General features: G+C 35.4%; 1 protein-coding gene across 4 annotated transcripts in view; it reads left to right on the top strand.

Annotated features, from left to right (window-relative positions):
* Positions 1–25,964, top strand: part of LOC118597466 (COBW domain-containing protein 1) — a 44,144-nt gene that overhangs the window by 6,077 nt on the left and 12,103 nt on the right. For 3 of the 4 annotated variants that reach the window (XM_036209054.1, XM_036209069.1, XM_036209078.1), the window contains 8 exons: positions 105–201; positions 2,212–2,303; positions 7,342–7,401; positions 8,685–8,722; positions 14,543–14,589; positions 16,135–16,221; positions 18,482–18,526; positions 23,230–23,286. In XM_036209054.1, coding sequence (XP_036064947.1) covers positions 105–201; positions 2,212–2,303; positions 7,342–7,401; positions 8,685–8,722; positions 14,543–14,589; positions 16,135–16,221; positions 18,482–18,526; positions 23,230–23,286 — 523 coding nt within the window. The remainder of the gene's footprint in view (positions 1–104; positions 202–2,211; positions 2,304–7,341; positions 7,402–8,684; positions 8,723–14,542; positions 14,590–16,134; positions 16,222–18,481; positions 18,527–23,229; positions 23,287–25,964) is intronic. The other variant, XM_036209062.1, reaches the window with a different exon arrangement.

Raw genomic sequence — 25,964 nt, 5'->3', positions numbered from 1 at the left:
CTAAGCTATAGTTTCTGCATTGGAATCTACTCTGTTTCTGAACATCCTCTTGTTTTTGCTTGGCTAGTGAACGTAATCGAAAGGCTGCCTGTTTCTGTTTCTAGGAAGTGCAGTAGAGAAGTCCTTATCTATCAGTCAAGGAGGAGAACTCTATGAAGAGTGGCTGGAACTTAGAAATGGTTGCCTCTGCTGTTCAGTGAAGTAAGGGGCGTGTTTCCTGTGTGCTTGTTGGCTGACTTACCATGTCTCTTGATTATATTTCCAGCTTTGATTTTTCTGTGTAATTTAACTGAATTTACTACATAGCTTGTACCATTATATTTTTGGATAGGATATACATTCATTAGATTGTGCTTTCTTTAAATGTTTCTTGCTGTTATTTTCTCTTTGTTCTAACGTTCTTATTCTTTCATTGAATTTTGTTTTGTTTTGTTTTATTTTTGCTTTTCGAGACAGGATTTGTCTGTGTAGCTTTGGAGCCTGTCCTGGAACTCTCTCTGTGGACCAGGCTAACCTGGAACTCACAGAGATCCACCTCTGCCTCTGCCTCCCACTGGGATTAAAGGTGTGTGCCACCACCACCTGGATCTTTCATTAAATTTTTAAAAATTATTTTCAGTGTCTTATTTCACATGTTAAAGATTATTCTGAATTTAATGTGTCATTTATCTTATTTACAAGTATTCAACCTCTTTTTGTTTTTAGTTTTTATTTTATGTGTATTGGTATTTTGCCTGCATGTATGCCTATGCACCACATTCGTGCATGGTGCCCACAGAGTCTAGAGAGGGTGCTGAATGCCTTGAAACTGGAGACAGTTGTAAGCCACCGTGTGGGTGCTATGAATTGAACTCTGGTACTCTGGAAGATCAACAATTGCTCTTACCCATTGAGCCATCTCTCCAGCCCCTAAGTATTCAGTCTCTTTCAACTGAAAAAATAAATGTGTCATAAAAGAGAGTAACTGTGGGTTGGGAAATGTCTGTGGGTAAGTGCTTCTTACAGAAGCTTGAGACCTGAGTTTAAAACATCAGTACCAACATGGAAAGTCACGTGTGGCAGTGTGAGCTTGTAATCCAGTGCTGGGTTGGCAGGAAGACTGGTAGATCCCTGGAGCTCACTGACTGGGCAGTCTAGCTGGTGAGCTCCAGGAGCAAATGAGAGACCCTATCAGAAAAAAATGAGTTGGGAAGCCATTGAGAAAGACATTCCACATTGGTATCTGTCCTCTGCATGCACACATGCCTACACATGCAAACACATAAGAAAGAGGGAAGAATCAGCTAAGCCTGGTGACACAGATTTGTAATCCTAGCTACTTGAGAGGCTGATGCAAGGGGATCCCAAATAAAGGCCTACCTGAGCTACCAAGTGAGTCAAAGCTAGCCTGGGCAACTTAATGAGATCCTGTCTCAAAAAGTAAAAGGAGGACTGGGAACGTAGCTCAGTAGTAGCATGCTTACTTAGCATATGTGTGGCTCTGTGTTCAAATCCCAGTATCAACACATAAACACACAGAGAAACAGAACAAACCTTATGTTAAGTTACTACTTAAGTTTCCATGGGCAGTGTCTTCTTAGTTTACTAAGTTACCATCAGTCCTAGAAGAGTACCTGACATAAGACAACAACTCAAATAAATTATCTGATAAATAAACTCTTGGATAAATTATCATAATTACTACACGTGCTGTTGATTTTTCTATAGTGAATTAAATTTCTCCTGCATTATTTACAATCGTAGATGTTTGAAACAGAGTCAAACTTTTTGGAAAGAGGAAAGAGTTATAAAGATTTTTTTTTTTAAATCAAAAGGCACCACATTTAATACTTACCTTAACTTTTGGTATTATGGGAATGAAAAACAGGTAATAAAAGTCTGTAATCCCACCATTTGGGGAGGTAGAAGCAGGAAGATTGACAGTTCCAGCCCAGGTTGAACTGTGTAGTGAGAGGCTGTCTTTCTTTTCTTTTCTTTTCTTTTCTTTAAGAAAAGTACAATAAATTTCATTATTATTTATACTGGTTTTCTTTTATAAAGCTGTAAAATAAATACTGACTTTTGTTAGATAACATCCACTTTGCCTTTAGGGTTTTTTTTAAAATATGCGTGTGTGTGTGTGTATGTGTGCCTGAAAATATTTTTGTGTTGTTTGTGACTATTTTAAAATGTTTAGGTAGTCAGTTATTACTATGTTTTTGGTATTCTCAGGGACAGTGGCCTTAGAGCTATAGAGAATCTGATGCAGAAGAAGGGGAAATTTGATTACATACTCTTGGAGACCACTGGACTAGCAGATCCTGGTAAGAAATGACATTATTAGTAACCAGCATTTAGTTCTTTGATACCTTAGAGAAATAGTTAAAATGAGATTAAAGCCTTATTTTTGCATATGTTTATGTGGTGTACTTCCATATATGTGTGTGTGGCCATATTTCTAAGCTGTCTTATTAAATAAAAAACATGGAGCCAAATATAGGGGTGAAAGCCTTAGATCAGGGAAATAGGGAAAGCCACCAGCCAACCTTACCTCACCAATTCTGCAGCTTCCAAATGCGCAACTTCCTGTCTACTCAGGCTTTTCTGCTTTGCTTTTCTGCCCTTTCACTGGCTCTGGCTCTTAGCCCAGCCACCTCACTTCCTCTTCCTACACAGCTCTGTCACTTTTTGTCTGGCTATACAGACCTCCAGGTCTCTATGGTTGGTACTGGGATTAAAGGTGTGTGTTACCACACTTGACTCTGTTCCCTAGTGTGGCTTGTGTTCCCTAGTGTGGCCTTGAACACACAGAGATCCTGCCTGCTAAGGGATTAAGGGCTTATACTACCACTGCCTGACTTTTGTGTTTAGTTAAAATGTTTTGCTATTTCCTCTGATCTCCAGGCAAGCTTTATTTATTAATGCACAAATAAAATATCACCACATTTCAGCACAAATGAAATATCACCACATGTATGCATATTCAAATGTGTGTGGGATTTCTACCTTGGGTATTGACGATGCTTAGTCTTTCAATGAATTAAGAGCTGAGCTTGTCACTTTTGCTGGTCTGGCTATCCAGTTTGCTTCAGGAGTTCCCTGTGTCTGCCTTTGTTTACTTCCCCATGAGGAGTTACAGGTGACTGGCTATGCCCATCAGCTTTTCCACCGACGATTTGGGTCTAGTCTTGACTTTTGCTTTACCTGTTGAGCATTTCACCAGCCCTAAAGCTTCACTGTGGGTGTACTTTTTGTTATTGTTCAGAGGAGGAGAAATTCTAGCTTGTGTTATGTAAGAATCGTCAGTGTGCTTCTTGAGACATTTAAGCTGTTAATAGAATTTAAAGTTTTATTAATTGATTAGAGTTATTGGCAGGAATAAGTTATTTTTATAAAGATTTATTTTTATGTGGATGTATGTGTGGGTGTTTGTATGAGTGTGTGCCATATGTATACAGCATATGGTGCAGATATATGTGCATGCAAAACATTAGTGCACATAAAATTTTTTAAAAAAATAATTAGATCCCTAATGTTTACATAATACATCAAAAGTCACTAGGGACAGGCCTCAAGTAGTTATGGTCTGGTAAAATGTGGGAATTTGTTTTTCTTTTCAGCCATTTTTTTCCTACACTTTATTTAAGGACGTTTTCATTTTTTTTTTAAATTACTGTAAATATTTTTTCTGTCAAATCATTTGGTTCTATATTATTGAGACCAATTTTCTTCATAATGAATTTTATTTGTTCTTTTAACTAATCTAATTTTCTTTTTTAAATCATACTAATTTGTTTATATATTTGTGTTTACAAGGGAAGGGGGTGAGAGAGGGAGAGAAAATGAATGAACATGAATAAAGAGAGCGAATATGAATGTGTATGCTGTGGAACATGTGTGGAGCTCAGAGGACGGTCTGCAGGAGTTGACTCTCCAGCATGTTGCTCAGCTCTCTCTCTTCACCATGTGGGTCCTGGTTTGCAGTGTGCACCCTTGCCTGCTGAGCCATCTCCTGGGCTTCTGATTTTCTTTTTTACTGTTTTTGAGTACCTTGCACATCCTAGGTAGTTCTCCACCACTAAGCTATGCCCTTATCCCTGTTTTAATTGTTCTGATTTATCTTTTGCAGCTATGTTTACTCTGATAATCTTTTTTTCTTCTTCTTTTTTCCGAAGCTAAGAACCGAACCCAAGGCCTTGCATTTGCTTGGCAAGCACTCTACCACTGAGCTAAATCCCCAACCCCTTACTCTGATAATCTTATGCTTTCCTTATGTCAACATACTTGTTTCTTATCTATTTTTTAACTGTTGTAAATTAATTTATTGGTTAAGCAGTGGTGCTATTAAATTGATTCCAAATATATTTCATTAGTGATACAAAGCCTTAGAATATTATTCTGCTCTTCCTTTTTGGCCTTCAAGCTTGTTTTTGTATTGTATTGCTTTCAGATTTTTTTTTTTTTGTAAATAGCTACTTCAAAGTTTTATTTGATTTCTTAAATTATTTCCTTGAAGAATGAATCCTTTGACATTTGTTGTGCTATTAAGTTACTCCGTTTTTTTTTTTTTTCCCTTCCTGACATTTACCTGTATTTGATTTCCTCTGCTGAAATCGCATATGTACTTTTGTACCCCAGATGGGAAGGTCAGAGGACTTTGCTTTCCGTGTGTGCATTGATGAGGAATTCCTTTTACTATCTTCACTATCTTCCCCAAACACATATTTTTGAGCCCCAGTTTGAAAACTGGGTATTACTGGGACACTTGAAACGAGAAGCTAATGGAAACGGGGGACCAGATGGACAGATGAGGTAAAATGGCTATTAGCTTCTGCCCTTAAATACCCAGGGTGGCTATCTTGGATTTGTTCCACTCATCTGGTAGTGCATAGCCAGCTCTTGCCGTGGGGCATCATTAGACCTCAGAGTTTTTGTTCCTTTTGCCCTCGGTCCCACAAAGCAAAGTCCCCTGGCATAGGAGTGATTAACATTTTTATTCTTAAAATATTCGTTGTTATCATTGGCTTTCCCCCCTTATTGCTTTCCAGTTAGTCCTACATCTTGCCTTTTGGGGAGATGTTTCTGAAAAGTAGTAGGATTCTGTAAAGACACCATGACCACAACTCTTTTTTTGTTGTTGTTGTTTTTGTTTTTCAAGACAGGGTTTCTCTGTGTAGCTTTGTGCCTGTCCTGGAACTTACTCTGTAGCCCAGACTGGCCTCGAACTCAGAAATCTGCTGCCTCTGCCTCCTGAGTGCTGGGATTAAAGGCGTGTGATACCACTACCCGGTAGACCACAACTCTTAAAAAGCGAAGCATTTGACTGAGGCTTGCTCACAGTTTCAGTGGTTTAGTCCATTATCCTCTTTACCAGGAGTATGGCAGCAGCACACAGGCAGACATGGTGGCTGAGAATTCTACGTCTGAATCTATGGGCAGCACAAAGAGAGCGACCCTGGGCCTGGCTTGAGCATCTGAAACCCCAAAGCCCACCCCAGTGACTCACTTCCTCCAAGGCCACACCTCCTCCAAGGCCACACCTCCTAATCCCTGTCAAGCAGCATCACTCCCTGATGACCAAGCGTTCGTTCAAATAGATGAGCCTGTGGGGCCATTCCTATTCAAACACCTCACTCACATAGAACTTTGTTTCCAGTTTTGACTATGACACTTCTAAATTTATGGTTAGGGAACTGATCTTTTCTTATTATTTGGTTGTTCTGATAAAATTTTGATATTTTAAACATTTTTTAAAATCAGGTTTTGAAGGAGGGAGATTCTATAATGTAGTTCAGAATTTCTCAGCCTTGACACAAATGATGTTTTGGATGGCCAGTTATCTTCTGTGAGGGGTGTATCTTGAGCATTATAGAATGTTTAACAGCATCCCTCGTTCTGCCTGCCAGTAGCATATTCCTAGAAGCAACTAAAATTATCTTCAGACATTGCCTAATATTCCCTGGAGAGAAGAATCACCTACTCTATTCCCTCATCTTTACTGTTCCTAAGCACCTACATCTATAGTTCAAATAGTTCTTTCTTGTGCATCTTGTAAGGATTGTATCAGATGTAAATGATATTTAGAATAAAAGCTGTAATACACATTTACAATTCATCCTCCTAAGAAGTAAGGCTTAAAGCCATTTAATTGAATAAAAAGCAGTAAGGTTTTAAAGTTATAAAAGTATGATGCTAACATACTTATGTATTTGGCTAAGTAAATAAATTAATACTTTTTTGTATCATATTGTTTGGTGTCATGATATGCTAAATTTACTTTCTTCTCCTTTATTAATTAAAACCATGTTTTTAGCCAAGAAAGTGGAAATAAGTCTTATTGGCAATTCAGTTGTTTCTCGCTTAGGAGACTGACACTCTCCAGTTCTTAGCTAAATAATTGTCATGGTAAAGTAATTTCCTTGAAGAGGACAGACATTGATTCTGCTCCTGTTACTCACAAATCCTATTTCAGTCAAATTGGAAAACTATTAAGTTTTTGGGAAAAAATCAATAGGTATCAGGAAACCCATTAGATCTTGTGGCCCTTGCTATATCTTGCATGAGTAATCACTGTAAACAGCTGACAGGTGTTTCACTGTTGACACAGAGTGATGCTTAGCAGGACCACATCTTGTCAGAGTAGGTGGACAGCTTTAGACAGTGGAATGAGTTCAGTTATCCTTGTTTGCCCCTGTACTCATTCTTTTAGACAGCACCATCACTAACTGGGAAGGGGATGCTTTGAAAAATCAAATGCTTTCTCCTGCTGTCACTTTCTTTTTCTTGTATCGTGGCGCACTAATCAAAATGTGTGGTTTTGTGTTAAACCAGTTCCTGTCAAAAACATTTTAATTTCTTTCTTAGAAATAATTTTTCTTCAGATGCAAATTTTATGTCCAATACTAAGTAAATATATGACAGTGAATGCCACCAGAGAACTTGTCATTTTTCTTGTTATTTGACTTATTTGGGGCAAGTGATTTTTGGAATTAATGTGTTTTATTTACTTTTCCTTGGGAGGAGTTTATTATTTGTGAACTGTATGATAACATATTCAAGAAATGAGAAAAAATGTCAAATGTATTCTCAGCTATTGCGTCCAATTTTGTCTCACAGTATATATTGGTAAATTGTTCCGGCATCAATAGCAGCATGATGTGTGGTGAGTGCTAAGAGTTTATTGATTTAGAAATAGGGAGAGGAATAGGCTGCAGTCAGATCTTGAAAAATCCTATCACTGTAATTCTCATAAAAAGATTGACACATTGGTTTATTGTAGCAACTAACTCCACTGGTGAAAAATAAGACTGGTAAAATCATGTTTTGCAATTTGAAGAATATTATTATATTATGTATTTTCAGGTGCAGTGGCTTCTATGTTTTGGGTTGATGCTGAGTTAGGGAGTGATATTTATCTTGATGGTAAGTTAAAATCATTTCTTTTGTTTTTAATTAAGGTTTATTTTATGGTTGCACTCATTTTGTTTATATTACAGTTTTAATTCCTACACCATTGTTCTTTTTAAACTTGTGTAATTTTTGATGAATCGAGTTTTTGTTCATAGGGGTTCTAAAGTCCTAGACAGTGATAAAACTGGACAGGTAGGTATTGCTCTCAACTCTAGATCAGGATTTCTACTGAGGCTTTCCTTTCAAAATACTCCTCTGTAGATTCCCTGTGTCCTCTGTTGCCATAGCACACATAGTATAATGCTAGAGCTCTGTAGTTAGTCAAGGAGACAATGGAAAGATCATATTCTTGCTTTCATTTTTCCTTGAAGGTAAGATTTTAGAATGCTGTACACATACATACACTATTTAACTCTTGTCAGTCTATATAAATTTATAAGCTTGGTACTATCTTCTTAGTGTAGCAACTATATTCATTTTTCCTTCTCTTTATATTTCTTTAAACTAGTCATGTAGACTGTAGGGTAAGAATCATTGAATCTAGGTTTCATCAGGCAGATATATGTATATATATGTGTGTATATGTATATATGTATATCATGTAGCTTGTTTCATAGACATCACATTATGCTGTTATATTTTTCAAAGTGATTTGACATATATTCAGAAATGACTGAACTAATTGATCTTTTGAGAATTTAGCTACTAGCAGAGATTAGGAATATAATGTCCTAAGATGTCTTCAGATTTTTTTAAACAATAATTTAAATATTTAGAAAAGCCTTATTTTGACTGTGAAAATAAAAAGAACCTGTCTTGTATAATTTGTCTTATTTCACTGTGTATTATGGAATGTGTCTTAGTTTGGACTTTAAACTTTTTTTTTTGTTTTGTTTTTCGAGACAGGGTTTCTCTGTGTAGCTTTGCTCATTTCCTGGATCTCGCTCCATAGACCAGGCTGGCCTGGAACTTACAAAGATCCACCTGGCTCTGCCTCCCAAGTGCTGGGACTAAAGACGTGCACCTTTAAATACCAAAGAAGTTTTATTTTATTGTTGACCTAATTTTTAAATTTTATAAGTGTTCTAGTTTCTTAAAAACAGAGCTAGTCATTCAATATATATTTGAAACATTTTTGTGTATTCCTAAGATTTAGTTTGTCATATTGATAAGAGAAAAAATAACTTTATTGAATAGTATTTGTGAACTAAAGGATGTTTTAATTTTCCTTCTCCAGTATAGTTGCATAAAACTGATAATTTTAAAGAGTGACTAACATGTTTATTTCTTTGTAGGTATCATAACTGTTGTAGATTCAAAGTATGGATTAAAAGTAAGTTGAGCAAATATAACTTGCTAATTGTCAAGGAGTAGGAATGGAGGAGTTGGTTGTATTGTTTTCTCTTTCTGTTAAATTTTTCTTAAGAAAAACCTTTTTCAAAATAATAGTCCAAGTAAAAGATACACTTTGATTGTGCGTGTTTATATTATTATTATGTGGGTTTTTTGTTTGTTTGTTTTGTTTTTGTTTTTTGAGACAGGGTTTCTCTGTGTAGTTTTGGAGCCTGTCCTGGAGCTCACTCTGTAAATCAGGCTGGCCTCGAACCGACAGAGATCTGCCTGCCTCTGCCTCCCGAGTGCTGGGATTAAAAGTGTGTACCACCACTGCCTGGCATGATTATGTGGTTTTAAGCATAGCATTTATTTTAGTCTGGTTTGGTGTTATGATAAAAATGGGAGTTACTGTAATGTTTTATAATAAGGTTATAGGGTCAGGATAAAGTTTGGATATATGTGTTACTTGTCACTAGAATCCATGCCCACTATTGGTTTTTCTTTTCTTTCTTTTTTTTTTTTTGAGCTGAGGATTGAACCCAGGCCCTTGTGCTTGCTAGGCAAGCGCTCTACCACTGAGCTAAATCCCCAACCCTGGTTTTTCTTTTTTACAGAAAATAAAATCAGCTTAATAAAATATATGAGATCTTAGTTTTTGTTAAGAACTGTTAGCAAACATGAACTATAAATTATTTTTTTAAACAAAATACTGATTTATTTAATTTTGAAAAAATAAAAATTAGTGCATAGTAAGAAGAAATTCTTTATTAAATCATACTCAGCTGTGCTTTTGTCAGCTGCTGAGGTCTTTAAGTGTATTTGTTTAGCCTCGACTTATAAAATGTACTCAAAATGCTTAAAAGCTTATTGCTGCATAAGATAAAATAGTACTTCGCAGATTTCAACTGAACCAAGAAAATTTTTAAAGAAATGGAAATGTTGCAAAAGGTGCTGGAGAATAAGCTTACCTCTGTCCTAGCACCAATCCTCCACCCCACCACCTATCAGGCATATGGACTGGAGCAAGTAGTCATTTCATGGAGGCTGGATATGGTGGTGCACACCTTTTGTCTCAGGAGTTGGGAGGTAGAGACAAGTGGGTGTCAGTGAGTTGGAGGATAGCTTGATCTACATAGTGAATTCCAGGCCATCCAGTGCTATATAGTGAGAATCTGTCTCAGAAAACAATTTCTTGGGAGTTAAAAATCAGTGTTTAAACATGAGTTGAATGTTTTACGCTTTGATTTATCTAAACTTAATTTTTATGTTGGTCCTTCTTCCAACTCTTCAATGAAATTATGTTGTGGGAAAATTTACCAGGTCAATCCAAATGGCTATCAGTCTACTTTACTGGCCCTTTATAACCCCAACTCTCAGTACCCTATTTGAGACATTTGAATCCTGTTCTAGAGTTTACAGTTTAAACTTATGAGTAGAATAGGACTCAAACAAAGTTTGCAAATATTATAGTTTTACTCAGAAAAATTCTAATGGCTGTGTGTGTGTGTGTGTGTGTATGTATGTGTGTATGATGGTCCTACTGTTTAGCCCATGCAGTCTTGAATTTGGTATGGAACCCAGGCTGCCCTCAAACTTACAATCCTTCTTCTAGATCTCCTGAGTGCTGAGATTATAGTTGTGGCCTCCCACACCTTGCTTAATAGGTTTCTTGTAAAAAGAGTAGTTGTAATTTGTTTTTTTAAAAAACTCTTTAAACATAGATTGAACTACAGGCATTTAGAGCTGGGGTAAGAGGGAGGGAGAAAGAGGAAGGGAGGGAAAGAGAGAGAAACAGACTGACTTAGGAGAAGGGTGGTATATACCTCTGTGTGAGTATGCGCTTTTCAACAGAAGAAAATAATGCTAATGGCCATTTTCAAATCATATCTCAAGAAAATGGGAATGGAGGTAGTAAAAAAAACAAAAACCCACTAGAAAACTTAAATTTCCTCATTTTGAACTTTTTGTTTGTTTGTTTTTCGAGACAAGGTTTCTCTGTACAGTTTTGGTGCCTGTCCTAGATCTCGCTCTGTAGACCAGGCTGGCCTTGAACTCACAGAGATCCACCTGGTTCTGCCTCCCAATTAAATTAAAGGGATTAAAGGGGTATGCCACCGCCACCTGGCTAATTTTGAACATTTTTATAGGTATGTTTGAATTAATTTCCTCTATAAGTTGATTCACAAATTTGGGGTACACAAGATAGCAGCTAGGACATTTGATTTGATTTTTTTTTTTAATAGATTTAACATGCTTTACCCAAAGTCAAACTCTAGTGTTTTATACTTACAAAAATAGTTTTATATATATAACTGGATATAGAGAGGAATTAAATAGAATCTTTTACTGGCATGATAGAGACCCCAAAACAAAGCAGTGTTCTGAATAATGCAAACACAGTATATGTTTAACCCCTTGCCACTTTGATCAAACCTCGTAAATTATTAAATCAATATACCTACACAAAACTGACATACTGTCAGAATAATGGAAACTTTAGATTTTCCAAGTCAGATGTCAGATAAATAACTTTGCCTTTATATAAAGAATTTGCCAACTTGTTCAATTCCTCTGGTTGCAAAGCTTGACCTCAGTAGCTGCTTGTGATTCAGAGAATTCTGAGGCACTACAAGTAATGACAGTTGGGTAATGGGCAGCAATTTAAGGGTGTCATGCTTCACAGAGCCAGCCCATCACAAGTAAAGCTGAGAAACGGTACCCTGTGGCCAGCCAGCCAAATTGAAACTGAAGTGGTAATTGATATCATAGGCTATCACTCTAATGGGATTGTCACCCATTGATCTGAAATATTCATTTTTTAATCATGGGCAAAGAATTGGACAACTTAAAATGACAGCTCTCTATTCTCAAGGCTTGACATCTAGGCACTGACATTGTTCTTTTCAGTTCTACAAATGTGACAGCATTTAATGCAATAGAATCAATGAATGAAGTTTACACATAAAAGGTCAAGTGAGAGGTTCCTTTCTGAGTCTTCTAATGTATTGCACAAGCTATTGAAACAATTCAGTTAGAAATCAGTTTGGCTTGGGAAAGTCCAGAAAAATAAATAGACTGACATTATGCGATAATTTTTTCAAAGCTGAAACCACATTAGATGTCTAACCAGTCCTAGTGTAAAAAAAAAAAAAATGCCGCTATTTCTCTCCTCTTTCTTTGTCTGATGTCTGACATCTTTGACATTGGATTTGTTTCCACTGTGGTCAGCACAGTTCTTTCTTGGTTAATGAATTTTTAGACCATTTTGATTTATTTTCTTTGTTTGCTCCTGCTTTTTTCTTTATTTCTGCAGGAAAGAACTCCTGTAGCCCTTCTTGAAGTTGTGACTGTAGTAGTAATTTTTTTTAATGATTTCTTTTTGTTCCCCAACTTTATTGAGCCATAAGCCACAAATAAAAATTGTATAGATTTAAGATACACAGTTTGCTACCCTGATCTGTCTGTGTAGACATTCTAAAACATTGTGAAGCAATCAGATACTAACCTTGTCCACCCACTTATATAGGTACCAGTTTTTGATCACTTGGGAAATTTCTATTATTCCATCCCATAGGCCTAATTATAGTTATAATGCTTTCCAGAATAAATTTCCAGAACTTACTCCTCCTGTGAAATTAGAACTTGTGTACATTGGCTACCATCTCACTTCCTTATTTGTTTGTCATGGTAGGGCACATTGGGAGTTTGAACCTTTACTCTTTGAATATGCTGGTTTGTTGGGTTCATTAGTACTAAAATTGTTATTACCTGTTTTGAAATATAAACAAAAGCTACAGTCTCTAGCAGATTTGAGGAATCCTTTGGAGATAGGTGGTTTTTTTTTTTTTAAACTTTTATAAAACTTTTCATTGTATGCCTGTATAGGTAGAATAGAATATCTGAATTTACATTTTTGTTATTTTATAAATGGAGGTCTGACTTATGACCAAATATTTTCTGCATAGAAAACAAGGTTTTGGTCTTTTTGCTAAGCTTGGCTTGGGGAAGTAGAACTTTCATAAGGGAAATGTAGGGCTGATGCCCAGAAAAATAAATGTTAATATACATTTACTACTTTTCATATTTAGAAAGCTTTCATATGTGCATAGGCAAGGCATTTATCTCTTTTTCTGTGATTATCACTTGTACTTGTAATCAAGTTGTGCATATTGGCAGGCTTTTCTTTTGGGAGTTTTTAGGTTATTTTTGTTTTTAATCTCTTATTTATCTAGAGGTAGTCAAATGTTAGTCTGTCCCATTTGGCTCCGAGTGAAAATTTATCTTAGGTAAGTGACTCAAAACATTGTAAGTTGCTTTGTGAAACTACCAGGTTTTTTAAATTACATTTAAGAAAAATTTTAAAGTTGTTAATTTTAATTTCTTTTTTACATGTTACAAAGTCACAATCAATACATCTATTGATATACATGCAAATGAAACTTCCAGTAGAGCATCTTATACAATATTTCAGTTTTAAAGAATGTTGTATAGGATCATCCAGATGTAGATGTATCATTTTTGACTGCTTAGGTGGAAAGAGATGTGTTGCAATATGTGTATAGCATTTTTCAAATAACAGAATTTATGTGTCTATGTCAACAAATGGTTGTGTTAATTACAGTTCATTTATAGACTGTTCCAGGGACTAATGATAGCTTTATTCTCTAGATGCAGAGTATATCATGCTAAATGAATTTGTTAACAATAAGAAGCCATGAATAATTATGAAAATATGAATAATACATTTGGTCCTTTGGCATGGAGTAATTATTGATACACTCTATGGTCTGTGAACTCTGTAACTAGGGAGTGAGTATGTGGTTGAATTTATAAAATTGGATTAAAAAAGGATATGACAATGCCACTGTCATGACTTTGGTTCTGATTGGTTCTGTTGTACCTAAATGGTATTTGGTAAACCTTTGGAAGAAAAAAAGATTGCCTCTCTAGTCTTAACCAAGTCTATTAAATAATCCTCAATGTGTCTTAAATTCTAAGCCATAATAGTCACCTCCCCATGAATTGTGAAACCAGCCTGAGAAAATATGATGTAATTTGTACATAATTTTATATATGCTCTTCTGTAATTATTAAGTAACGTTCTATATAATACTGGTTGTACATGGCATAAAAGCTTTTAAAAAAGATTTTAAATTGTGTTCACTTTACTTCTATCAGGTGTACTTTTAATAAAAAATAGTCTGGTGGTGGTATGTAAAACAGTATTCTATGATGATGAGGGCATTAGATTTAATTTTATTTATATATATAAATATATAAATGAAAATAGCTACTTCTCATGTCATGATGCCTAAATGAGTTAAAATGTTTTAAAAGTGAAATAATTTATTTTTGCTTGTGAGTCTAGCTTTTAACAACTAAGCCATCTAGCTCTCTAGCTCCAAAATTAAATAATTTATAAAATTCTATTAGAATGTAAAATGTTAATATCTAGTTGTCTGTAGTCCTCAGTAGCTAGCTTTTTGCAGTGATAGAGAGTCTCTGTTGAGAAGTAAGGTGATGAGGTTGAAAACATGAATTTGCAGAAGACAGCCCCTGGTAACCTCATGGCATAGATGAGTTCAGGATATAAATAGTATTGAGAGAAGAAGGGTTGCTTCTGGAGATAAAAAATACCTAATGTAGCCTTCTCAGTCAATTATAGTAAATAACTAAATCTTTCTTATTTATATTTAATAATGGAACTTAAAGTCTCATTAAGACAAAAAAAAGATAGTTTTAAAGTAAAATCCTTTATGTTGACATTAGATTTTTGTATTGTATTATAGTAATTGTTTTAAAATTTTGTTTTGTTCAGCATTTAACTGAAGAAAAACCTGATGGCCTTGTCAATGAAGCTACTAGGTATTTATATTTAAAGCTTATATTGATTGCTAACCAGCCAGAAGAAATTAAAGTAACAAACAAACAAAAAAGAACTTAAAAAAAAAAAAATGTGAAGGTAGTTAAGGCAACTTACTTTCTTTTCCTCCTACACATTATTGCTATCTCCCCATCATGGACTCATAACTAGCATTTCATTTAAATCATTTATATTGTGGAATAAATGAATGGTGAGTGCAGGGCATAGTTGATTTTGATGAACTTCGAAGATTCTTAACATTTAGAAGCATTTTATTTTCATGCCACTTCTCTGGAACTGAAGATAGTTAATTTGCTCCCTTAGACACTGCCTCACTCCTCACTGTTACTCAGTACAGAGGAACAAATACTGAGATACTTTTGACTTGGCACTTAAAATAATTTTTAAGAACTTCTGTGTTCTTAATTGTTTTGTCTGTAAACTTACAAGTATTTCAATTAGTTTCCCTACCCTAAGCATATTTTCACTAATGGGATGTAGGTTTTGAAACCAAATGTGCTGCTGGGCTTAAGAGTGAGGCCTCCTGGGATTTGCTACAGATGATCCCAGCACAGGACATAAAAGACTGAAAGCAAATGAGTCCTTGTTATCTTGGAGTTTGATAATTCTTTTGTAGCCCTTCTTAAATATTGTGTTGTTGTGTAATTGTGATTTAAGTTAAAATTAATTTAAATAGGATTATAACTTTTTCCTCACAAAATGGTTATTATAGAAAATATACATAAGTCAAATAGAAAATATCAGAAAGTTGTGAAGTCCATGAAAGATTAAATGGAAGGTCTCCTACTTAAAGACTGTGACTGCTAATATCTGGAAATGTGTGCATTTTGTTGTTAGCCACATCAACTTACTTAAATAGAAGTAGGATTATGATATACAGTCTGGAGTTATTTTTTTCAATTTTGCTTGTGTTCTTTGATTTATATCTTAAGAACAGAATTAGAAACTAGTAGTTTAGTGATTAGAATTTCCTGAAGAATTGAGGAAAATAATCTGTTATGTAGCATTTTATCAGTTCAATTCTTTAACTAGGATTTCTGTGTATCTATTTCACAACAATAATATTCATAGGGATGAAGAAGATATTATACAAAATCTTGATATATTTTTTTAAGTATAGTAATATAAAGCAAATTTTTTAATGTGAACTTGTTCTCTGTATTTCTTTGAAAATCATGGTAAATTTTGCAATTTTAATCAAATAGGCTATCCTTATTCCCATCATAATGGATATCTGAATTTTATGCTTTTCTTTCATAACACACACACACATACACACACACCATGAATTAAAAATTATTTTCTAACTAAAAACTCTGGAGGCTTATCTTTATAGAATTAGTAACAAATAATTTTTGGATGAGCTTACATAGTGATGTATGAGATTCTGTGGAATGAGTAGATTGGGAATAAGCTGAACCCAAGCTGGTTCTTAATTGAAATGTTGACTTAAATGTTTCTAAACATTTTTGTGATTTTTTTTTTTTTAACATTTTTCTTCTGATACTTGTTCTTTGCTGTTTTAGGCAAGTTGCTTTGGCAGACATGATTCTTATCAATAAAACAGACTTGGTTTCAGAAGAGGAGCTAAACAAATTAAGAACAACTATCAGGTACAGTAGACAGCATTGGACTATTGTATTTTAAAAGCCAGAAGAAAGAATGTTGGAGGAGATAGGTGTGTTTACCTAAGTGTGTCAGTCTGTACATGTATTACCCAGTACCCCATCTTTATGTACTGTCTTTATATGTCAATTAAAAATAAACCTAAAGTCATTTTAAAGAACAGTGAAAATTATAAGTATGTTAAATGCCTTCAGATCTAAATTTTAATATGTAAAATCTTTTTTACGATGACTGTTGCTCTATAGGAACATAAAATAAGATTCAAGGTTGTCTGACTTCAAAGATCATTAAGGAATCACATATATTGTTCTTGACTAATTGACTGTTAAATAGGAATGTATGAAATAATTCGCCAGTGCTTACAAAACAAAATGCAGAATTTTTAGGCTGATATTCTAGGTCCACCAACTGTCTTTATAAGTTTTCATTTCCTGTCTGTTCTTTGACTCTTTCCTAAGATCAAGCCTCCATAATGTCCTAAGACTGTTAATTCACTTTTTCATGTATGTATCTTACTAGGTCCCACCTACTCATAGTGTTTTCTCACTTGCCACTTTCTGAGTCCATCCCTTCCTTTATAATATATAAGATTATATATTTTCATCTGTAGAGCCTATTTTCTCTTTTCCTCCCATTCCTTAATGAAGTCTTCCTTACCCAGATTTTGTCTCTTCCACTTGAGCCCTCCTTGATTTTAATGGTTTCCTTAATTGTCAACTAGGCTTTGTCTTCTGGTTTGCCTTTTGTCTACATTGCCTATGTGGCACAACTAATCAAAATAGAATAAAAGGACTCATACTGTTATTAATAAGTAATAACAGTCATTTTGATGATTATTTTGGAGAGTCCCATTCCTTTTGAAACCAAAGGTGGACTTTTCAAATGTGGGTAAAGTCCAGGGACTGTGTCTTGAATTATTTTGTAAGACCTAAATTAGACACTGCCATATATTTTAGTAACTTTCCCTGTTGGTCACTTTTAGTGACTATAGAGTTTTCTATAATGGATTAGTACTACCATATTTGATAAAATTTTTATTGATCTTACATGTTGACTGTAGTACCACTAGTTTATATAGTATATAAAACAGAATCAAAAAATATATCTCATTAAACAGGTCATTTGTAGTGATTATGATTACAAGAGAAAGAAATTTGTACTTTTTCTTTTATATTTTTCTCTTATTTTAATAATAATATCCTTAGGTTTTACTATGGAAAGTAATGTCTCCTGTAGAAGGCAGGTAATATTGTATAGTGTTTAGGAATATGGGAGTCTGCTTTGCTTGCAGTCCTTGATCTGTTTCTCACTGTTCTTAGGGGGTTTTATTTAAGCTTCTTAAACATCATCTTCAAAACAAGATTAAAACCTATCATCTAAGTTTGCTTTAAGTGGTACATGAGACCTGTGAAGTTGCTGGTGAACCATGCCGAGTGCCTGACACTTAGTAAGGGCTTCCTGGGCTGTTACTACAATGGAGATTTGCTTCTCTGAAGTGAAGATTAAGACTCTTGTTAAGTAGTCCAAAAGTGAGTCTTACCTCAGAATCCTTGTACACAGAAAGGCTTACCCATGAGAACATACCCAACAAGCAGCACATATTTTGGATATGTACCTGTAAAGAAAAGAGAATTAATCCTCTAGAAATACATTGATGTTCACGGTGTTTGAAGGAATTCAAGTGGCTTTTGTGGCATACAAAGGGAACCATTTTCCTTTATCTGGTCTTTTGTATTCACCATTTCCACAAAGTATTTGGGTTAAAATTGACTGTCATGCAGAGGTTTTGAGTATACACGAACATTAGGAATCCCTGCTACTTATGAATCATCTTTTTGCTTCCTTTTCTTGTTGGCAGTGCTGGGGTTAAACCTAGGAGTTTGTGCATGCTAGGCAAGCACTGTACCACCAAGTCACATTCTATGCAAGGACTGTACCACTGAGCCACATCCTTACCCCTTTCCTAAAGTGAAGGACCTTTCATCACTGACAATCATGCCTAGCCTTCCAGTTGTATGGTAGTCTTTGAGGAGCAAGTTTTCTTAAGTGCACAACTAGATTGTGCTAGATTTGTGGTTTGAAGAGAAAGAATCTAAGCCATAAAAAAAGTGCAAGTTTGTTTTTCAATTTTTACTAGTTCTAGTTACACTTGTATCTGTTTACTTTTGTTTTAGGAATGATTGATTTTGTATTTTTTTTAAAAGTTACCATTTTTTTTTAACTCCTTCCTTTTGCTTTTTATTTCAGATCAATAAATGGACTGGGGAAAGTTTTAGAAACTCAGAGATCAAGGTACTTTTTAAAGTTATTACTAGGACTGAAGGTACATGTCAGTTGCGAGATTGTTGCCTAACATGCATAAGGCCCTGGAGTTGAGTGCAGCACTCATAAACTGTGCATAGTGTACATACCTATAATCTCAGCCCTTTAGATATATAGGCAGGAGGCTAGAAGTTCAAGGTCAGCCTTGACTATGTAGGAAGTTCAAGGAGATGCTAGGCTATATGAGGTGGAAGGAGGGAGGAAGAAAAGGGAAAAATTATTACTAATAATAACAAATAACTTAGCCTTTAGTTATTAAAAATTGATAAGTAACTTGATTGTGATGTAGTAAGGACAGATGAATTAAAGTCAGACCTAAACATTGTCTGAATGCTCTTTACAAATTAATTTGCCATATTTAAATAGTACCTTTGCTAAGAACTACACAGCTATGATACATAAGTCTGGGAAAGCATATTCAAGAATCTTAATTTAAAGCCTTTAAATAGGTTTTTAATACTTTAAAACCTTAGTATTGCAAGAAACTGCAATAAGAATACATGGATTTTTTTTATGTAGTTCTGTTCTTAAAGATGTATATAATCTTCTGAAATAGTACTCTTTAAAAAAACCTCTGTGACCTGTACTTTTGTAGATTGAAATGTTTTCCATTGAATGCTGCATGATTTCAGAAAAGTTCGGTGCAAGGGTATTTTGTTAAGCTCCTGTTGGAAACAAGAATGGCTTAGTAGCCAGTAGACCCTTTTGAGACTCACAGCTGGCAGCCTAGTGCCACCCAGACTCTAGCTGAGAGTCTTCATTGTCAGATTCAGAAGAAGCCTTAGCTATGTGACTTGCTGCAATTGCAAAGATTAGAGGTGCTGACAGACTGGCAGAAGTGTGAGGCAGTAACAGAGGCAGCTGCTCTGAGCATGTGTGCAGCTGGAGAATGAATTTGGTAGGCATTTGCAGGAGCCCCAAATGCCTTTAGTGTGATCCTGCTACAGGCACTGTAAAGCAAATGTGCTTCCAGATTTTTCAACTCTGCTGTAGAAGCATGATCATCTAACACATACTCTGAGCCATTCCTCAGTAAGTCTTCTTCCTATCACAGTCTATATTTATTTTCTCCTTGATTTTCTTTCCTTTCTAAATGGCCGGCATCTTCATAACACTTAAATTAGCTTTTAAGAATTATACATATCAGTAATGGTGTTTCTGTTGTGACAGCATGTATTCAGTTCATATTTTTTTTATTTCCACTTTGAAAGTATTCATGTTCTAAATAAAGTCCCCTCTTGATTAGCTTATTATGTAATGGTTTCATTCATCATGTATTTGTAACATTTGCTCTCTTACAAGAGTATTAATCATGCAGTGTTTATTACTTAAGGATGAGGGTGCAAGTGAAGAAAATCTCTATCTTCTCATTCTTCATTACCTGCTGTTGGTAGTGGATCTGAGACTAAAATAACATGTCCTTGCTGGGAACACTGGAGTTCAGCTATGTGTAGGAGTCTTATTATTGCATCATGAATCTTACATTAAGTATTTCCTCAATTTCCTTGAGGTATATGGCAACTTGGGCTTCCCAGTTTAGAAACTAGAGATTTAGTTCTTAGCAAAATAATTGGAGTCATTATTTATTTTTACCATTTTAATCCCATTAGTATTTTGAGGTTGACAAAAGCTGGCAAAAGTGAAAGTGCTCTAAGCATGCATAAGCAAAAGCTCACCTTGACTTTGTAAAAACGGGAGTAAGAATCATGTGTGGGGTTGTCTTGCTGGCAGTGTTTAAGTGGATTGGCAGGCAAGTCCTAGTTCTAAGGGACTGCATAGACTTCTGAAGTAGGAGTGGACATTGGAAGGCATGCATTCTTATCTTTTCTGGACTTCTTTAAATTTTAGAGATTCAAGTGAATTGAACAGAGGAAAATCAAAATGCAGCTGGTCAATAATAAGTTAACCATTTCAATTTTCCACTGGTTCTAGGCATTTCAGGGTGGGTTCAGAATTAAGGGACAGATAAAAGTTCTTTTAAGACACTGGATTGATCAGTCATTTGGGAAAAACTGAGAAGTGAACAATTAAAAGCAACACCTTAGATATTCTTAATATATCACAACAGAAATATTGTCTGCACAGAGTTCTGTAAGAATAAGAAGGCAGAGAAATGATCATTCAGTTTTTCTTAATGAAGAGTCGGGAAAACTTAACTAGGAGAATGATTTGATTAGAGTCCTAAACAGTGAATGGATGTTTTTCCAGATCGCCTGGAATACAGGTGATTTTTTCCAGGTGTACAGAAGCCTTAATTTCAGAGATACCATTTTAAAGTGACTAGGACACAATGCTGCATGTAGCTGAGAGGAAAGGTATAAGCAGTCTTCCATAAAGGACCATGAATGCCGTGACACATGGGAATTTCTGTTGGCAACAAGGAGTTACTGAAAGGTTTCACAGCAGTGAGACGCTTGAGGGGTGGACTCACTGTGGTCTAGTTTCTGAAGTTTAGGGCATGCAGGAAGGTCGGAAAGACTTGGGGAGAGTAGGATGGGTGTGGGTTTAGAAAGGGTAATGAGAATATTTGAAACCTTAGTGCTAGAGTTTAGCACCAAGCTTTTGGAAATAATGGCAGCTGTGTGGACCTGGTGAACCCTGTGGAAAGACTCACTGAATTAGAAAAGATGGCTAGGAAGCACTCTCTCTAAAGTTGCAGCTGCAGGCAGTATAAGACAGTAGGAGAAGAATGAACATTTGAGGATTTTTTTCCCTTCTTTGATTTATTTCCCTATTTAATTTAAAATATATATTTTTAAATCTTACTGTTTGAATGTCTTGGAAAATATCTGATGTTTTTATTTCTGAAGGAAGAAATTAAATGAACATAATCAATGCCGTGAAAATTTTTCTAGGCATGTTTTAAGTGAGTACAGACTTTCTTCTTCAAAACAGTGCTAGTTTGGGGAAAAAAATCATCAAAACTTCAATGTGGAAGCTTATGATTTATCCTCTTATACCGACTGTTGAGGTTTTGGTTAGAGACTTGACACTCTGTTATTATTCTATTGTTGGTCTTTTCATTCTTAGAAGTACCTAAAGGATGTGCTGTAAAGCAGAGTTAGCTCTTAACTGATGGTGTTTTCAAGGACACTGTCACAGTGGGGCAGGGGTGCTTTTAGAAGGGTGCTTTTTAATGCAGAACTGGCTAGTCACAGAATTGCTATATAGACTTTTCTTTAAAGTATTTGCTGAAGTGAAGATGGTGAACTTGTGTGGTTTTAACTTGTCTTTATTGATAATTGTTTAACTGTAAGATGGAAAAGGAAGTATGCTTAATGCTAGGATTTTGATCTCTTAGTGTAAATTGATACTCAATTTCTTCATTCTCAGAAAATTTGCTTCCTTGCCTGGTCATTTTCCTGGCTCAGAACATCTAGAGTGTCCAATATTTGAAGTATTGTTATAGTATATTAACATAGAATGTTGGTATTTGTTGTTAATAAGATGGGAATTTGTCTGTCTATGCCAAGATAAGTGTTCATAATCTCGTAGAGTGCTGTCCTGAGTGTGTGGCTGTTTGCTGTGAGTGAACAACGCAAGCATAGCTGGCCAGTTCTGAGCTAAAAGAGATATTTTATCTTACGTTTGTATGCTTAATCACACATCTTGACTATGACAAATGAACTTTGTTTTCCTTGTAAAAATACATTTAGAAATGTCTGACAAGCTGTTTGTAGTTTTGCCGTATTTGAAATATTCCCTTCAATTTTGTTTAACTATTAAGTCACTGTTCTCTGCTCTTTCCATGGGCTTATGTTAAAACTGAAAATCAGTCATCCATTTTTATAAATTTATTTCTGTGTATTTAAACCAAAGCAAGTGCTGGTTGAAGTTGATTCTTACTGATTTGAATTGCTGCATTCCTAATAAGGTTCAGTCGTAACTAATTTTCAGAGAAAGCATTTGTTCTGACAGCATTGTGAACTGGGAAGCTTGTCTACTCTACTCATGCTCTCATTCTGAACAAGTAAAATCAAATGTGTGGCTCCAGAGGGAGCTAATATTAATTCTCACCCTGGTGGTTTGACTCCCTTTGGTGTTTTTTATATATATTTTGGTATTTAGGATTGATTTCAGAGTTTTACACATGCTTTGTCAAAGTGCTGTACTTGTAGCCCCAGACTCCTAGTATCCCCACTACCACCACCTGTCATTTAATGTATCTACCTAAAGGTAATATGCTAGTTTTTAAAAATATTTATTTTTCTTTTGTGTGTATGATTGTTTTGCCTACATGTGTGTATGTATATACCGTGTGTGTGTCTAATACTCATAGAGGTCAGAAAAGAGCATCAGATCTCCTGAAACTGGAGTTTTCAGGCAGTTGTAAGCCACCAAGAGAGGCTGAGAACCAAACCCAGGTCCTCTATAGAGCAGCAGATGCTTTAACCATTCAGCTCTCTCTCCAACCCCTACTAATCTTTATGCTTACATATTTTGATCAAGATCCTTAGAGATTTTTCTTTTTAAGACAGGGTCTTATGTAGCCCAGACTGACCTTGAACTTACTCTGTAGCCAAGGATGTCCTTGTGCTTCAGATCCTTTTATCTACCTTCTCAATACTGAGATTTTAGACCTGTGCCACTGTGCCCAATTTGAAATTTTATTCTTGATCAATTGGATCTATTTCACAAAATTTTCAGCTGTTTAAATATTTCCTTTCTTTTAGAGTTCATCTCTCAAATATATTAGATCTTCATGCCTATGATATTCTCTCTGGAATAAGGTATGTTTTCAATATATTGGTCGTTTTTTTATGTAATGTGTTTTATTCCTGTTTCCTATTATTTAAGATGCCATTTCTTTGACATACAAGTTTGTTCTTTTGTATAATTTGTATAGTTTGTATAATTTTCTGAATAAAAAGAAAGTCTTAATTTGTAGCACAGGCTGGCCTTTAAACTTGTCATCATCTGCCTCGGCCTCCCAAGTACTGAGATAACAGGCATGTACCACCACACTTCACTCATAAGATCATTTCTAATTATGATCATGAAAGCTGTATCTACAGAAATTATAATGTAAATGATAAGCTTAGAAACTCACCAATATTTTTCTGCCAACCATTATAATACTCTTTAAAAAATTCATGAAATACATAGAAAAATCTAACTGACTGCTCTTTTATAGACCACTCCCTTCCCCTGAGCAATAGATTAGTCTTCTGTCTCTTTTTGGAGGGATCTTTATGATAAGAGATGGAAAAATTTATTCTTGGACATCAGTTGTTTTTGTTTTGTTTTGTTTTGTTTTGAGGCAGGATCTTGCTATGTGGCTTTGGCTGGCCTAGAACTTGCTGTGTAGACTGGCAGGCCTGAATTCACATAGATCTACCTACCCCTGCCTCTAGAGTACTAGAATTAAAGGCATGTGCCAGTGTGTCCAACTCAGTTATTTATTTAATCTTCTAATTGTACTAAGAATATATAACATAAGATCTTTCAAGTGCCTGCTTCTATGAGCTGTGGTATTTTGTCCTTCAGTGACAGATGGCAGGATTTCCTTCTTTTTAAAGTCTACTTATATATACACAAACATGCATATACACAAAGTACACACATTTATTTTATCTATTCATCCAAAATAAACATTTAGGTTGTTTAGCTATCATAAATAATGCTTATAGTATCTTTCAAGTTTCATATGTGTCTACTCAATATCATGAAAATGGATACTTCTCTAAGTATTTTTCATTAGTAAGGCTGTTATTCTTATGAGTAGGTATAGTGAGTAGTTCTGTATTTGTGAGTTACAAGTAGGCACCCTGTCCCCATGGCTTTAGTATTGTTCACCCTTTGAAACAGCTTCTAAAATAACCCATGAGGACATGGCATGGTGTTTATTGGACCTCTTTATCTCATAGAGAATTTTAATTCCCATTTACTGTGATTTTTAAAAAGGGGACTACTTCAGTGCCTAGATGTATGGAATATGCAAAGGCAGTTATTTCCTCATGTTTTAAATGGAGATCCAGAGAGGTAGGTTTGTCATCCTACAAGTCAAGGACTAGAACTAGTCATTCTAGAAGTTAAGTCCTCAGTAGAGAGCTACTTCCACTCCTTGCTTCTGGTGTGGGACTTTTAGAGTAACCAGTAACAAATTAAAATGCCCATTGCTGGAACACCTGAACAGAGTCTACCTTCGCTTTTTTTGGTCTAGTCAGTAGGACGATAGGAATGCTTGGTATATGTTAATCACTTATGACTACATATTCATTTAAATGCATTCCTATGTATATGGTATGATCAGAGCTCCTGACTGTTGCTTTCCACAGTGTGAAGTTTTCCTGACCCATTTTCCTGCTGTACAGTTTGAGCACTTGAGAGTTTTTTTATACTTAATGATGGTTGCATATGAAACTGCCTCTACTGAATGTACCAGGCTCTGCTGACGTCCATAGGAGGCCTTACCTTGTTGGAGGAAGAAATGGGGTGGGTTGTGGAGGGGTGGGAGGAGAGAAGAGAGGGGGATCTGTGGTTGGTATGTAAAATGAATAAAAAATTCCTTAAGAAAAAAAAGAAACATGAAAATCATTAGGAATTGCACTGGTTATTTTTCACACAAAAGATTCTGATTAATAAATTTCAGGGTTTAGTAGTATATGCTTGTCCACTAGACTAGAGTACAGTTCCTTTTCTTTATATGATAGGACTAAGTTAAGGGCACACAATTCTGAGACTTATTAGAAACTAACCCTAAATGTTCCTTGTTAATTTTTTTTTATTTTTTTACTTGCAAGTGAAGTTGTATGTACTCACTGTCTGACAACACTGAAACGTGATTTTCCAACAATTTTCTAATTTCCTTCTGCTTTTGATTAAGAGCAGTTATAATGTTTTAGTAATTCTTAAATGTGCATAATGTTTTCCCCCAGTTGTAGATAAGGCCGCCGGTGCCTGGCTTTCTTTTTGCTTAGCTGTTGAAACAGGAGATGCCTGTCCTAAGCAACCAGCTGGGAAGGATTTAATTTGACACTTTCTTCCTACTAAGACCCCCCAGAGTGAGTCATTCCTTCCACAGTGGTTCCTATAGCCTAAGCTTGCTGTTCTGTGCTTCAAGACAGAACATCTGCAAAGCTTTAAGTCCCACCCCTTCCTCTGCCCTGTCACCATCACTGTCTAAATGTGTGCTCCAGTTGTTATGGTAATAATTTGTTCTGCATTGGTTTTCTGGCTCTTCTCATAACAGAACGATGCATTCTTAAGATTCTGACTTCATTTTTTTTTCTTTCTTTCTTCCTTGCTTTTTTTTTTTTTTTTTTTTTTTGAGACAGGGTTTTGCTATGTAGCTCTGGCTGTCCTGGAACTCCCTACGTAGACAAGGCTGGGTTTGAACTCACAGAGATGTGCTTGCCTCTGCTTCCTGAGTGCTGGGATTAAGGGTGTACATCACTATGCCTACCTT

This window comes from Onychomys torridus, chromosome 1 (assembly GCF_903995425.1).
Source record: "Onychomys torridus chromosome 1, mOncTor1.1, whole genome shotgun sequence".
NCBI lineage: Eukaryota > Metazoa > Chordata > Mammalia > Rodentia > Cricetidae > Onychomys > Onychomys torridus.
The sequence above is the reverse complement of the archived record's forward strand: the minus strand, read 5'-3'. Positions and strand labels throughout refer to the sequence as shown.